This window comes from Cinclus cinclus, chromosome 10 (genome assembly GCF_963662255.1).
Source record: "Cinclus cinclus chromosome 10, bCinCin1.1, whole genome shotgun sequence".
NCBI lineage: Eukaryota > Metazoa > Chordata > Aves > Passeriformes > Cinclidae > Cinclus > Cinclus cinclus.
The window spans coordinates 4,317,488-4,334,176 of record NC_085055.1 but is presented as its reverse complement, the minus strand read 5'-3'; the positions used below and the strand labels follow the sequence as shown (position 1 = coordinate 4,334,176).

Genomic DNA, 16,689 nt, shown 5'->3' with positions numbered 1-16,689 from the left:
CAACAGCGCCATGGCAAATCCAGACCAAGAGAGCCCCACAGGGGAGCAGGGTGTTTTGGCGGGGGACAAAGCAGGTGTTTCAGCTCTGAACCTTTAACAACTAGAAGAATTTAATGTTCTTTGTGTTTCCTCAGAATACTTCCGCTCTGTGGTGCCAGCGCTAATACCCCATCACATTCTTGACCCCCCCAGCTCCTCTCACCCCATAGTTGCAGATGTACATTTTTCCCTGCAGCTGCTGCGGGGTTCCTTTGCTTTGTTTGGTTTTTAATTTTCCTCCTTGAAATAAAACTCCTTCCTTCCTCTAAGCAGTACCCTCAGGACCTTTTAAGAGCTGGATTTGGGGTCGGATACTGATAACCTGTGGCTATGGGCAGAGCACACAGAGCCCCAGCACCATCCCCTGCCAAGGGTCCCCAGCACCACGTACATGAGGATCACGGAATGGGTGAGATTGGAAGGGACAAGGTGCATCCTAAAGGTGTGGGCATAAAAAAATCTCCTAAGCGCTTCCTGGCAGGGCTCGTTCCCAGTCAGGTCATGCACCTCCCGCAGCACCAAAACTCTCCTCCGGGCATCCGACACAGGCGTTCCTGCGCTTTTCCCTCCCAGTTTGCTCCAGGGCTGCTTGCAGGCAGCATTCCATCAGATTTCTGCTCCGAGGTGTCCCACGCCGCAGTCGGTGCCGGGGTTAGGAGGGTAAACCCGCGGGCACAATCCACAATCCCCGGGCAGCCTGCACAAGCTGGCACGTCTGTGCCCCCCTCCGCCCGGGGCACCCGCACATCAATGGCAGCACTGACAGCGTCCTCCGGCTGTACAACAACTGTCTGTGCCCTGCCTGTGATGTCATGGGCACAAGTGTCCTGCCACCGCCCGCCGCCCGCCCTGGGGACATTGCGCAGCGATGCACAGCTCCCACAACAGAGCCGCGTTCAAGGCTGCTCGGTGTGAAAGGCAGATGCTCGGGCTGCTGCCCATCCCTGAGCCAGGCAGGCAAAGGGACCTCGTGGAGCACAGCCAGCCTCCCTCTGGCTCCTTGCAAATGCTCCAGCTTCCCACGTGCAGGAGGGGAGAGGTGGGAGCTGCAGCATCCTTGCCCGTGGCCGAGTCTCTCAGTTGGGTTTTGCCAGCTGAAGCAGACCAAGGACAGTCCAGTATGCACGAGGCTTGACCAACAGCCTTGATTTCCCATTATTCATCACCCAAAAAAATTTGGTTGCTCAGACCCTTCTCCTGCCCTTCCACTGGGGCTCTTCTTCTGCCCATGTCTGAGCAGCAGCTATTCCTCTTGTCCTTCTCTTGGCTCACACAAATTGTTTGAACTGAGTTATCATCTCTGGGAACGGATGGGATTTTGTGTAAGTGTAATTAAATTGCTACAGCCTCTGGTAAGATCTGAGTTAGATCTTGATCTTACACAGTTTTAATCAGAGCTATGATCCCAGATCAGACTCCTGCTTTAGTTGAGAGAACTTTCAGCAACATGAGGTCTCAACTGCACAGTGCTCAGGGTCATTTCCACCACTTCAGGGGCTTTCTAATTCTTCCCAATATAAAGAAACCCACAAGTGGCTACCACGGGTACAAGCTGCTACTAGGACCATTGAAAGAACCAAAGGATAAGATAATGGACAGTCCCATGCAGGAAGATTACTCATGTTTTAAATATCCTTCATTTAGTGCTACAGCAGAGCAGAATTGTTCATCCTGAACTGCTGTAGAAAAGAAAATCTTCAAAATCATTGGCAAATCCCCATAATGGAAAAACTGGCCATGGAAACATACAGAAAAGAAGGGGGAAAAAAAAGGTCAAGGTTTGCAGGTACTCTGTTATTTATTGTACAGTATTTCACTGAAAGTACAAAGGCATCATCAGTACTCACCAGAAGTGTATTGTAACAGGTACATTATACTACATGTTAAAATGTGCTGCTTTTACGAGGCAAGATGGAACACAAACTTAGAGGAAGAAAAAAAAAGTTTAAAAAAAATGTAAAAATACATTTTTAGTAGCTGATCTGTACAAAAGAAAAAAAAAAAAAAGAAATAAACTAAACCAGAGGGCAGGGATTAGAGCCCCCAAAGTCATTTATAACTATTTTAAAAGGCACTGTTATCTACCATGTCATTAGGACCTTTGGGTTCAGTTTCCTTCATACTGATGACTGTGGGGGTGGGGGAAATACTGTTACTGAAATGATCAGACTCATACAAAAGTATTTACAGAGAAAGGCAGAAAAATCCCCTCCTCTTGTTCCAAAAGAGAAACATTTGCCCAGTGGGAGAGGATAGCCGTCCTCCCTATCCTCTCTCCCCAGCCCCGCCAGAGCTGTGACCTTGAGCGGGGGAAATCAAACAGTGAGGATGGGGAAGAAGCTGTCAGAGTCCTCCTAACAATGGGAAAGTATCTCTCATTTCTGTTTTATTGCTTTAAACTCTCCTACAATCAGGGGAGCTAGAAGATAGACTAAAATCCCTAAAACACACACCGCAACCCCAAACCATCCCGGCTGCAAGAAGATGGGGCAGGTGGTTGGGACAAAATTGTGAGGACCAAGAGGTAGGGCTGGCTGGAGCTGTCTTTCTAGAGAAAGGAGGGGAAGAGACGGGGAGAATAACGCTTCAAACTACCAGACTTTTGTGCTGCTTTTTTAAATCTCCCCCTGGGAGCCTGACAGCAGAAGCAAAGCCAGGGCACATGAACCCACCAGCCAAAGCATCCGACAGCAGCAGCAGGGCATCCCTGGGGCGTCTACACGTGAGCGCTCTTGGCATGGGTGGGCGAGCTGGACCCCGAGCCGTAGTAGAAGCGGTTCTCGCCGAAGGTCTGCGCGTCTCCCGAGCAGCACACAATGACACAGCCACCAAAGAGGCAGAGGGCAGAGCCGATCCAGCCCGTGTACAGCGAGTAGCCGAAGCTCATGATGGTGGTCTCGCGGTGGGCGCACACCGGGAACCAGATGGTGGCCACGACACCGCACATGGCTGGGGACAGAGGGAAAGGACAGTGTTAGGGCTCTGAACTGGAGGGAGTGACGCCAGTGTCACCCCGCCGTGGGACACACGCGTCTGGGGACAGAGAGGAAAGCCATCCCTCCTCCCTTCCCGTCCCATGGTGGCACCCAGAAGCAGCGGCATCGGGGCTGGGTCCAAGAGATCTCATGCAGGAGGCAACATGGGAGCCTCAGGGGTGAGAGATGGAGAGAGAACGGCCATCTCTCTCAGGAACCAACAAGGAGGAAAAACATCTGCTGCCTGACACAGTACAATATATTTCTTAGAAGGGAAACAGATTTGTTCCCTAGAAATACCTTTAAGAGGGAAAAATGAGAGTCATCCCTGAAACTGATGTTCTGAAGACCTGTAGAATTAGGAATAGATTAGGTATGAAGCAAGGCCATGTAAACCATATGGATCAGTGAGAGAATAAACCTGTGGACCAGTGTGAACTGGTTTAAATTGCCATTTCCACATGGACTTATGTTCTGTGTCCTCAGGCCGTGTCACTCTTCTACTGAGTGGTCACATAAACATTACTAAAACATCCCAGCATTCTAACACAGCGTGGGGTTTATGAAATACGAACAGAAAATGAGCAGGGACCAAATAAGCAGCAGTTAGGCATTGCTGGAGTTTTTTCATGGAAAAGGAAATGTCTCTCAGCTCTGGAAAACAAATTCTACTTCCCTGTGGAAAATTTCTATCAAGAAATGGGGACAAACCCAGCAAGGCTCTCCAGATATTTACTGAATTGCATAAAAATGGGACCTGAAGAGTCTGCAGAAGCAAAAACAGGATCCTACCTAGAGAGTACAGTGGGTCAAAAAAATGACTGTAGGCTTCACATTTTACTTGATATTCCATAGGGATTTTTTTCCACAAAAATCCAGAAGGCAGCTGCAGTGGTGCTGTGAGGTGACATGTGAGGGAGACAGTCCCCAAAGAGTCCTCACATGCACTGAGGGCAACGGGAGTTGATGGTGTTAATCACCTCCCAGGAGCAGGTCCTAAAACAATACTTCTTGATGGCCTGTACATCTGAGAAGAATTAATCTGTCAATATTTACTTGCCTCCGGGACAAGCTGTGCAGAACTCCATCCTTGTGGCTATCAGAGAATCAGAGCAAAACAATAACAGGACCGTGGCAGCGTTACAGATTTCCACCGACCGTGTTAAAAGGTATCTGGAGGCAGTGTCAGAAAGTTAAGGTTGCAAGAGGGAAAAAGAAAGGGGTGAGATTAAAGGTAAAATTGTTTAGTTAAAGCAGAGAATAAACTGCAGCTCCTGGCCGGTACAGCAAAAAACCCATCCCCAAAGCTGCAGTTATTGTGAAAGAAAATATTTTCTTATGGAAAAGAGAAGAACATTTGAAGGATGCTTATAAAGCCAGAAATAATTTTGGGCCTCCTCAAAGGAAGGGCCCCGCAGCTTTGGAAGGAATTTTGGAGAGGGCAGGAATGAGAGAAGAGAATTTCTCCTGCGTGTGGAGTAGTCCTGCAAACTGCTCATGAACCTCCAAAGCTTTAAAACAAAAATGTATCAGTTGTGAATCCACAAAGCATTCTGATGGGCTGTGGGAACAAAGTAGCTTTGTTGTCCAAAAAAATACAATCATCTTTTCTTTTTCAGTCAGCAGTAAATATATATATATATATATATATATATATATTTGTCTATAGACTGTAAGAGCCTTATCTCTCCAGACCCTCCCCCACAAGACAGGACCGAAGAAAACACTTGCACTGGGGTGAGAAGAGCTCTCAGGGATGCTCACACAATGGCATCTCTTGTGCATGTGGCCCCACTACATGTAAAACCACCTTATTTTAATGCTGACAATACCAGAAAGCTGCGAAACACAAGCCAAGGACTTTGCATGGGTTCACTTGACCTCTCTGTCCTCGGAGGCCACCAGCTGCCATCAGTCACCAGTGACTCTTGCTGAGCAAGAGGAATGCCCTGGGACAGGACTGGGTTTCATCGCTCTGCACAGATTAGGTTGGGCTGTAAATCCTCCGAGGAGATGGGAAAAGGACAGTCAGCAACTGCAATATCTCTCAGTGGGCTCAAATTTTATTCTGCTTGTACCATAGGGAAAGGTTGGGGAAAAAAAGGTGATTTGACAAGAAACACAAAGAGATTGGTAAAGGAGTTTTAGGGCAAATTTCAAGTTCTAAAATGGCTGCCTACGTGGAAAAGAAGTGTAGATAGAAGCTGTTATCCCTTCTCTTGTGCTAGTGTTGAGACACCCTTTACCTCTCTCTAAACAAGAAATTTTCTGACAGTAGACCTGCTGTATCCAATACAGTCTAGCAGAAAAATAAAGGAAGGTCTGCAAAGAGAAGGATTATTTTATATTAGAGCAACAAATTTAGTTGGGAAAACAGACCTGTTTTGGGACACACATGGTAATCCTGCCTGCTTTTTGCAGCTGGAGTAGGCAATCTTGTAAAACCACTGCCTCTACCTAAAATATCCTCTCAGCATTCATGCATGGCATGAACGTCCTTGCTCCATCAGATTGCTGTGAATCCACAGGGATATATCCCAGCTCCCAGTGTTTCCAAGTCTTTTTAATTGTGGATTTGCAGTAGCTACGTCTGCTGAGCTGAAACCCTTAATACTCAACATTAGAGATGTGTTGGAGTCAGAAGGACATGCACAGAGACAAGAAGCACAGAAGGTACTTGGGGAGCTGGGGGAGAGGGAACAGGATTGTTCTAACTCAAGGGACAGTGAGTCCCTGCCAAATTCCTTAACAGTAAGTTAAAGGCTTTCTGCAGAAGAAAGAATACTTTTCTTTCACATCTAAATTTAACTATTCCGAATTGCTGACTCAAAGTCACACGGATTTTCTCTTTCAAAGCATTTAGTTGAAAAGAATAGATACCATATTTTTTTCTGGGTTCAAGGCAATCTTTTAATCTTGATATCTATGGTTTTACAACTAAACCTCATGCAGTCCCCAGAAAAACTCATTAGCATCCTTTATTTAGTACATGATGGCTTATTTTGTAGTAGCAATTCCCACTAACATGTATTTAATCTATTTTCCAGTGTCTGAGTCCTTCTCCTCCATGGGAAAAATGTCCCCTTGGTTACCAGCAAGGGGTCCTCCAAATCAGTATCAACAACACAGGCTGGGCCTGGGTTTTTCCATCAACACCAAAGTGTGAAATGTTTTCATACCAGCCCAAAGCAAACCTCTGCTGATGGTTGCTTTCAGCCATAAATCAATTCTCTGGTCAGATAGGATCAAGCAAAGCCATAAACACATCAGCAGCAGAATAGCAGGGCGTGCACACAGGTTACACTCTGGCAGCCTGTGATTATCAGTGAACAGAAAAATCAATGGAATATCTGAGCCCATTGTTTTCCTGGCAACTTTTCAGCTTTTTATATATATAATTTTTTTTGGCTCTGTGCTGTGTTTCAATTCCTGCTTTCCCTTATAACAAATTTCAGTGAAAAACTGCCATCCCTTCACTGAGCAGCAAGTGAAGGTTGCCATGAGGCCAGCTCCCCTTTTTGCAGCCACACACCCTATTTCTGCTGCATTAGGGAGTGTTTTGGGGGGGTCATTTTCTTTTAACCAGAGCTCTGGGTGTTGCTCTTCCCTAAGAAGAAAAGCTGGAGCCTGTGAGGTTGTGAAAACCATGAGTGAGAGTTCAGTGGCCAGAGGGTGAATAAAAACATGACAGGACATGTTATTTCTAGAATATAATGGATTTGAACTCAGTATTGTATCTTTCAGGGCCTGATCCATGCTTGTTAAATGCTCTGGAATGGTGGCACCTCATCTTGCAACTAACAGATCATTAATCAGCGTAAATAATGTCAAAATCCTAAATTCTCTACATTACTCTTCTTCCAAAGGGACTGTCTTGCTGATGAGCCTGAAAAAAAATAAGCTTTGTAAGTGTAAATCTGGGTTGGTTTACTCTTAGTTTTGTTTTTTCTGTTGTTGTTGGGTTGTTTTTTTTTTTTTTTGTTAGTTTTTTTAAAGCAACCTAGGAGGAAAGAAGCTTATTTATTCTTCATTTATGATCTGACAAAAAGAGCATTATTGTAATTGTGACTAAAACATTGTGACCAGGCTGCTGATCCCAGCCCAGATCATTCAGGGCAACATCAGCAACACCAGTAAATTATTCACCTGTAGGTGCTCAGAGATCACACGGGAGAAAAATCAATAAGATCTGGTCCAAATCTGACCCAAAGAGCATTTGTCTGCCAATGTCTCTGTGATACGAATGTGAGAGACATGATCTCTCCCATTTCCTTTCCTCACATGATCTACCTAGTTGGGAAACCATGTTCTGAGGCAGAGGGGAACCTGGTTTATGGAGCACCACAGCTCTCCATCCTCCCCTCACATCTGTTCTCCCTGATGTCTCACTGCAGCATGACTGGGATGGGATGGTGGCACACAGGACACCAACCCCTGGTGGTACTTTGCAACATAAAGGATTTCACTTGTTCTAATACAGTACCCAACACTATCACTGCAATTTGCCATATGTGAGCTGATCCTATCATCCTCTTGCACTTTGGGATTTTTGGGGACAGTCTTCCTGCCTCCACATCTGCAGCTATGCAAGCAGGGCTGACCTGCAGCATAATTCTCCTTGACTGGAACCAAAATCTTGTGGCTTTTGCGGCAAAGTGCAGCTCTGCTGGGCCTCCCCATCCTGGGCAGGGCAAACCCATCAGAGCAGACTTCTCTGGCACTAAAATTTCATTCACAGACAGAAAACTTCCACTTTTTTTTTCACTTCTCCAAGCCCAAATACATGACTCAAGATCCCTGTTCTAGGGCAGGGGTGAAGATCACATTCCAACATGGCTGTTCACGATTGGGATGCCCTAGACAGGCACTATAAAGCTGATATTAGGACTTCCAGTTGTGTTCTTAAACTCCGCAGGCACCAATAGGGCCCCTTGGACTCACCCCTTCAGATTTGGAATGTATGGACTTGTGCTAACCACAAGCTGATGGAGGAGGGACGACTTGCATGGAAGGAGCACCCAGAGGACAACCCTTCCAAGTGTGCAGCTATATTCAGTGCCCACTTGAAAAAAAAGAAGAAGAAGAAAGAAGATGGGCATGATGTCAGTGCTGGCTGCCAGCAAGCAGCAGAGCCACACAAAGAGGCCACTTTGCCTCTCCCCTCCTCCTCTGCCACAGACGGGTGAAAACAAGGCCCCGCAGGCTGTTCTGAGATGACGAGGCCTCAAGAACATGCAGGTGCTGCATGGGGGACAATGAGCTCCACAGTCTGTGCTGCTCAAAACAATCTCCTCCACAAGCACTGAGGACGGGAAGAAATTCCCAGGAGAGCTCAGAGGCCAAGGGCAAGGCTGGCAGAGGGAGCTGGGAGGCACAGAGGGCATTGCCAGTCCTCTTCCCGTGCCAGCGCCATCCCTCTTCCCATGTCTGTGCCACCTCCATGCTCCTTCCCTGCACAGGCCCATTCAGTAAGGGCTTCCCTTCCCACATGCCTCAGCTTATTTTCCCTCCATGTCCAGGGAAAATTCGGAGGCTCTGCCTTCCCTATAAGTAGCTTGGAAGTTTAGACCCTTTCCCAAAATTCACTTTCACAGTGAACCAGCACGATCCAGGCACTGCCCGTGTGCGAGGGCCTTCCGAGAGGAGCCGTGCCTGAGGACTCCACAAGGCATACCAGAAGGATTCACAGCCTTCCCTCCAACCTTGCTTCACCCCCTGCCTCCTGTCCTTGTCTTCCCACTCCTGTCCACGCCTTTTGTCCACCCACAGGCTGCAGCAATGCTGGAGAGCTCCAGGGCCTGCCCAGGCTGCACAGATCCTTCCAGGAGAACGCGCTCGACCCGCCTGCACCGTCCAGGGCCAGGGGATGGGCTCCAGCCCTCCCTGGTGCCTTACCCAGGAGGATGATGAGGATCCCTCCCAGCTGGGACCGCCGGTACTTGGCTGCCCCGGGCTCGTGGCCCATGCGGATGCAGGGCAGGACTGTTATCAGCAGGAAGATGGCAGGAAGGCCCAGCACGGAGGCGGCGATCATCAGTGCTCGACAGGCTTGGACATACCCTGTGGGCAAGGCAAGGGATGAGGATTTCATTATTTGGCACAAGAAGAGGAGACTTTGGACAAAAGCTCCCGTTTGATTAGAACCCAAGACTTGCACGGAGTACGGGAAATGGGTTAATCCCTGCGTAAACATTCAGTCTGCACCAGGCATAAGGCAGTGAGGTTGCAGTGCAGTGGGGAGTGTGTGAACATGGGATGTGCAGGCTCAGTTTTCCAACAAACAAACAGCACTGCCTGGAAAACAAGCTCTTCCCAGAGGAACCCTGAGAAATCATGGGGCTGGAAAATATGGGAAGGGAAAGTAGGAGAAATTTTCTCTAGGAAGGGATTTCCCTATATGTTTTCATAGTGAGAGTTTGATTGAAGAGCAAGAATTTTAAATCTTTGAAATTAAAGTACAGTAATTTAAAGTCTCAAAGACTCTCCCATCATTTAGAAGGTTGAATAACTGAAGACCCACTACAGACAGTGCAGGTCCATGGGATGCTGCCAGCAGCTGCCCCAAGGCAATGAGCACTGGTGACCTGGAAGGAGGAGGAAGAGAAGGAGGAGAAGGAGGGACACTGCTCACCCACAGCTACACCTCAGCACTCCATCCCAGGAGCTCAGCCTGGCTGAGGGGTCTCAGAGGAAATCCATGGCTTGAGCTGAGTACTGGCACAGCCCTTCCTTAGGGAGAAGACTGTACCTTGCACAGCTGCTTGAGCTGCCATGACCAAGGGCCACGTTATCCCTCTGGATCCCTATGGACATCACAGGATCCCCTGGCACTTCATCAGCTCCCATTCCTCTCCTACCTGTCCCTGTGCACAAGGCAACAGGAAACAACAGGCACCAGGGGCTGTGGGGGTGCTGGGCAGGACCATCACATTTCTGCCACTCTGGGAGTGTGTCTGTATCATAATATATGATTTTAAAAACATTTATATAAATATGTATATCTAAATTTTGCAATATATATTTCATATGCAATGTATATGTACTACACAAAAATTACATATAAGTAAATTATACCAGGTCATTACTAGCAGGCAAAATGAAAAGGACAAATGTTAGATTTGCCCCAGTGACTGGTGACCTCCCCCAGTTTTCAGGACAGTGTCAGCACAGTGAGTATGCTGGCTCTCTGTCCCCTCTTATTGACAAAAAGAAGCTGTCAGATGCAGACCTGGAATTTCGAGATGCTTCAACCAGCATCAGCAAAGAGGGGCCTCAAGCACATCCCACTGACACACAGGTACAACACCAGGAATAAGGATTTTACTGTTTCTGGAAATGCAGACACTGCGTGTATTGAATATTAGCTTTATTTTTTCAAGAGGAAATGTAATTTTTTTATTTGTTTTTACTTGATGAGTTCTGGGCATAAAAAGAGACCCCAAACAGAGGAGATTGCTGCACCCAGTGTGAATTCTGTGCAATCAATCCCAAGTAAATGACAGTACAAATAATTAATTTAAAGGACTTTACTCAGACAATGAAAGGTTCTGAATATATTTCAGCTATTGGTCACACCAGGATAAATTTCCCTCTCATGCCAAACTGTGGGTATCAAGCAGGCTACAAGCAGAAACATCCTGGTTTGTGATTTGCTTCTGCTTGAGGGAAGTTTTGGTCTCTGGTACTGCAAGACCCATTCACTTATTTATTAAGTTGCATTGTTTCTTTGGGGTAAAACTTTCCTCTGTCTTCTCTGCTGGATCAGATTTAACAACAGTAGCCGTAAGGAACGCAAATTAACTAAAATAAAAGTAAGCACACACAGAGAAAGGGAGAATGAGAGACCCAACATTGCTAAGTGCTGTGTGACACAGACCAAGCTCTGTAACAGAGAGAAATTCAGGAATTATCTTTTTAACCTCTTGTGAAATTATTTTCACAACAATTTAAGCCAGTAAATAAGGAAACATGAAAGAAAATGACAAGGAATGGTCATTTCTGCCCTGCCAGCTTTGAGAGAGGCACCTTTGACATGGTAGAGGAGCTGCAATCTAAAACACAGCAGAATGGAGTGCTACAGAGTGAACAGTGATTGAAACTGGCAATCTCACAAACCAAACTTACAGGGACCAGACCTCACAAGACTTTAGCTCAAACAATATATTAAGACTGATTAAACACCTTGCTTAATTTTTGCTTTGCAGTAAACTAGATGAAAGTTACAATATCATTTAAAAACATCAAGTTAAATATAGTTAAATCAGTTTGCTGTGTAAAAGTTCTGTCTAGCCTCTGAACCTGTGGGAAGCACAAGACCATCAAAACTAATGAGGATCTTCTGAAAGATTAAAAGCCATTCCTACATTCATAACAGATGCTGAAAGATTCATTATGCTCCTAATCACTTTAAGGAACCAAGCCTTAACATTTGTAATAGTTCTCCACCCCCTTGAAATGCTCTATTACACCTCAGTGTGCTCTGTATATTTTGCAGTGCGATCCAGAGACACGATGTGAAAGGAGCAGTGAGATTTTACTATGAGCAATGATTAAACATTAACTGGATTTTAGTCAGCCACAGAAAACTCAAGACCTGGGTACGATTAAAACCAGGTGTAAATCAACGAGAATCATGTGAAGAGCGGTCATTCACCTTCTTTAGCGCATTTAATGAACCATCTCCTGTGCTGAGGAAGCTTCACCATCCCCTCCTGCTGCAGCAGCACCTGTGCTGCTCTGGGCAAGGCTTCAGCTCTCCGTCGGGGTGGAAGGGGAGGACGGGACACACTCACCTGGCAGTATGAGGATGTCCACGAGGGGCTTGCAGTGATAGAGACCTGTTGCCATGACACAGTCTGCCCACAGCCCCTTGGATCCCAGCTCATCCATTTTCCTGCAGGTGGTAATGGTGTAGCCGCAAGTCACCACCCAGTCGTTGGTGGCCGTGGCCACAACCACCCCGATCCACCCTACAAAACTGCAGACAAATCCAGCCAGGTGCAGGCAGGTGGCCACCATCTCTGTCCTTTGGTGGGGAGGGCTGGACAGGACAGTGCCCGCGGGGTCAGCCCGGTGAGATTCCCGGCTGCTGGAGCAGGAGGGATGGGGTTTGGCAGGACGAGGTCCCTGCTCAGGCTCTGCTGCAAGAACTCGGCTGTCTCTGCCCAGCTCCCTCCCTGGGAGGGGTCAGAGCTGCCTCCAGCCCCACAGCGCATGGGAGGAGCAAGGGGGGAGCCCCAACATCTGCCGGAGCATCCCAGAGGAAGGAGGGTGGGGACAGGGGGAGATGGCGATCACACCCAACCGCGCTTGAGAACAAGTCAGAGGGGTTTATTCAAATGCAAAGAGACCGACTATCCGAAATTTAGGATAGAGGGAGAAGAATTAAGGCTGTGTTTGTGGGCTGAACTTTAATAGTCACACTGGTACTTTCTCATGGAAAGATAAGGGGAGAAATGGGATGGGCAGAGTTAATCGAGAGGTGGAATTGATCACCTCATCAAAGCCATCAGCACAGCTGCAGTAAAGGGACAAAATCACTCTTGGGTCTTTCCTGATGTTTCTAGTAATTGTAAAAGTATAAAAGACCCGTCACTGCTTTTATCTCTGCTGTGCCTGGGCTTTCAGGAGTATTAATTAGCACTCACTGAGTCTTAAATACGTATTTAACAGCACCATAGTACCACATTCGAATCCTCAAATTAAAGTAAGCAGCTTTAAACTCAGCCTTTTAGCCTGAGTAAATTTACTATGCGAATTTTAGTACACTTGATAAAGCACGAACGGCCCACTTTAAAACACCAGAGGTGGAGAAATTCCACATCTTCCTGTTCTGCATCAGGAGAAACGGGCGGGTGGGACAATTTCCTAACTTCGCTAATATATATATTTGGTTTTTTTTCCCGCAGCACATATGTATGTTCTCGTGTGCCGACACATCCCTGAGGGTGTCTCACGGCTGTGTGTCCTCCTCCAGCGCTGCTGGTTTTGCGAAGAGAAGGTTTAGGACGATGTGGATGCTGCGTGCCTGGAGAGACCACTAGTGGAGAGCTGTCTGCGGTGCACGGGAAGGGAAAAGGGACAAGAAAGTGACACAACAATGAATTTCTTTCACCCCTAGAGCTGTCAGTGAGAAAGAAATACTGGAAATATATCCTACTCCTCATCCAAGGGTATTTTCTGCCATTCTTTAACAAATAAAACGAAAAACACGAACGAAAGCATCCCGAGCTTCATTTGTCACCTGCTCCTTACATCCAAAATTCAAGGACGTGAGGTCACAGTTTTCTGTCAGCTTGATGTGAACACTGGAGCGCTACCAGTATAGCTGTATTTTTTTTTTTTTCAAGAGAAGCTTTTTTATAATAAATATAAATTTAATAGCTGTTTTCACATTTGTTTGATATTGTTGTTTATTCCTGGGTTTTTTCTACACCTGGTTTGTGGTATTTCTGTGAAGCCAAGCTGCCTGCTGGCCTTCCATGAAATTTCCTGATGTGATTCCATCTTCCTGCATGGCTTATCCTTCCACTGCACCCACCACAGGTGGAATGTGCTGTTACTGATAACCAAACACAAATTTACATTGTCTAGGGCTCAATTCTAGATGGATTTAATCTTCCCCTAAAATATATTCCTGCTTATTTATTATTCAGGAGATAAACTTGTCATCTCTTGAGTGAAAATGATGTTGTTCCACTTCTTGGACTGAGCAATTGCATTGAACAGATCATGTGTCACCTCCTGAATTCAAAAGGAGATGACAGATTTCATCCCAAAGCTGAGGTTTGGAATAATTTTACAGTGATACTGCAGCCACATCTAATGCACAATGTTAGTATTTTTAAAATGCTGCAAGGTATTAATTGGCATACACATCCTTCTGTAATTCAGTCTCCTATATTTTCGGTTTCCTTAACCACAAAATCTTCTTAACTCCATGTTTTCCTTCCTAATTGTATTTATCAAGGATTGTGCAGGAGCAAGGAGTAAATTTGACACTTTGGTAACCAGCACTGTTCAACAGAACTCGAGGTGGTGCCCACAGGGCACAGTGTGAATTATTTCATTAATGTCAATAGAGACAGGAGACATTTACCATTTTGTCAGTGTTACAAATCACACCACCAACAGTTAAGTGAATATAAATTTGTATGAGGCAAGTGGACAATGATTTACAAGACCAATAAAATAAGGAACAAGGACAACTTGCCAGCTATATGCCAAATAAACAGATACACTTTGTGCGAGTCTTAAAAACTGCCTTATTAAAAGCAAGTGCTACATAGTCATTTATTGCAGCAACAGTGTGAGCTGCTTAAAAATAATCAATCTTCTTACCCTTCACTCCCAGTTTTTCCTTGATCTGCATTGTTCTCTCTGACAAAAGACAGGCATTGCAATTAGTCATAGCTACCCAAGCTATCAACACCCCAGGGCTTTCTCATCCAAATGACTCACCTTGAACTTTTTCTTTACATTTTCAGCCTCATTGTTTCTTCCCTGTTTGGAAATACAGCAGTATAAAAAAAGCAAGATGGCATGCAGAAATAAACAAGTTTAAGTGCTACAATAATTTCTTAATTTTGTTCTATACTGCAGGCTGAGCTCATCATTGTAATTTTCATCTTTATTCTGGTTCACACTGCTTTCTTTTTCTCTTTATCTGTAAAACACAGGCAACCCCATGGTAGCATTCAGGGTTTGCAATTATCTGAAACATCATCAGGATCTCCTGTATGGGAGAGCAGCTCCTTAATACAAGGACAAAGTATTTTTGCACTGATTTGAGGGGAAGAAAAAGACACCAGAATGTCTGTGAATGTGCTTTCTTGTGCATCAAGAAAAACTTCTCAGTATGAATAAAATCCTCCAGAAAATCTCCAACATAGCAGAAGTTATATTTTACTACATATAGGGGGTGTTTAAGTGACCAACAAAACAGTTGATTGTTGTAAGTGGTGGAAATTCAGTGTAAATGAGACTTGTGGAAGAACATGAAACTTAGAGAAACCGCTCCCTTTTCTCCTCCATTGCCCTTCCCTCTCCTACTCTGATTTTTCTGCCATTTAAGCTCCCTGATGCTACGCAAAAATGTTAAGGTAATACAATCACATGGTTTACAAAAACTAAGAACTCCTGAGAGTCACTCACCATCAGCCTTTAACTATTTTTTCAGCAAATAGATTAAAATTCTCATTTGCAGTTTTAACTTCTAAAAAAATCTCAGCACTTTATCTGGTAATGTGTGTTTTCAATCTCATTTATTATTGAGCTAATGGAAGAGTTGTGAACAACTCACACATTGCTTGAGCAGTCGAGCAGCAGCAAAGCTGGGCACCAGAGAACTTGCCAAGTATGCAAGGAGTTCTATTTTCAGGTATAAACACCAAATTTGTGCCAAGATACACAGAAAGCTTTACAGAATCTTAAGAGCTTTAGAAAGTAGATCCATGGGGAGGGATGGCTTTGACCTTGTAGATTTTGCTTAAAATACATTTTAGAGAACTGGGGACCTGCTGCAGGCCATGGGAGTTCTGCTAACAAGTTTTGGTCTAATCAGATTTTAATTTACTGTAATCAAAGTAAGGAAGGCTCTGTCCCCCTTAGAAAAGCACAGAGTTAAACACCTTCAAAGAGCCAAGTTTAGAAGTCAGCGTTCAAAAATACAACAGAAACAAGGGTTCTGACATTACAGTTTTTTATTTGTTTTTGAGTCCACGATCTATACAGGTATTTACAAGGCATGGAAATGGATAACAGCACAAAATACAATTGAGGTATAAGCTAAGAGCACAGTATGTCATGTTTCAATAAATATAATTCAAAATTTGTAAACTAAGTGACCAGATAGATGCATCTTGTCTACTAAAACCATATAAAATATCTGTTAAATCTCACGTGAGGTAGAGGACAGTTTTGTGTGTCATGTAATGCAACCACAGCAATGCTGATAATAAGACTGTACATCATTGGCAAAGTACTAAAAATTGTTGAATGCACTGATCCTTTTTCACAGGCTTTTCCTATGGTTTTAGAACAGTCACTCAATCTGTTGCCTTGAGCTAACATGGACTTGGTTGTTTTGCAGCTACTTTCTGTCATTTGAGAGAATTATACTGGCATATCAACAGCAATAAATACTTTAGAGAGTGAGGATGAAAACACAAAAAATGTTCTGTCAATCACAGAAAGCAACGTGATGGCAACGAAATATTTCAGACCAACTTTTTATTATTCCCTAGAATTCGTTTAAATACAGTACAGCTGTGCTTTCCTTTAAGTGAGGTATCTCTTGGAAGAAAAAAAATTCAATTGATATTGTTACACTTAATTAATTTTCAAATAGCAAAATTTTAAACTGTGTTTGCTGTGCTTGATGAAGTGCTTAAAACTCATTTTTCAAGCATTTTCCAACTGAACCACTAACCCTGAAAAAAGCAATTTGCTAAGTAATGGAGACACACTATAAAATCTTCGTGCAATTTGTAAGCAGTAACTGCTTTCAAAAAAGCTAAAATATGACTGTATTTTTTAAATAGATATATGCAGCAAAAATTCTACGAGCTTTCTGTAAAGAAAACCAATGAACACTCACACTACAAATGCAATGAGCAAAAAGAAAATTAAAATTTGCAGCTTTCTGCTGCTTACTATCAATGGCTTAAATAAAATT

The 16,689-nt window shown here is 44.7% G+C and overlaps 1 protein-coding gene across 1 annotated transcript; it reads right to left on the bottom strand.

Annotated features, from left to right (window-relative positions):
* Positions 1 to 2,755: 2,755 nt before the first annotated feature.
* On the bottom strand, positions 2,756 to 12,032 carry CLDN11 (claudin 11). The gene is made up of 3 exons (XM_062499398.1): positions 11,807 to 12,032; positions 8,910 to 9,074; positions 2,756 to 2,988 (listed from the first exon to the last, which is right to left on the bottom strand). The coding sequence occupies exons 1-3, from the start codon at positions 12,030 to 12,032 to the stop codon at positions 2,756 to 2,758; spliced, it is 624 nt and encodes a 207-aa protein (XP_062355382.1).
* Positions 12,033 to 16,689: the final 4,657 nt, after the last annotated feature.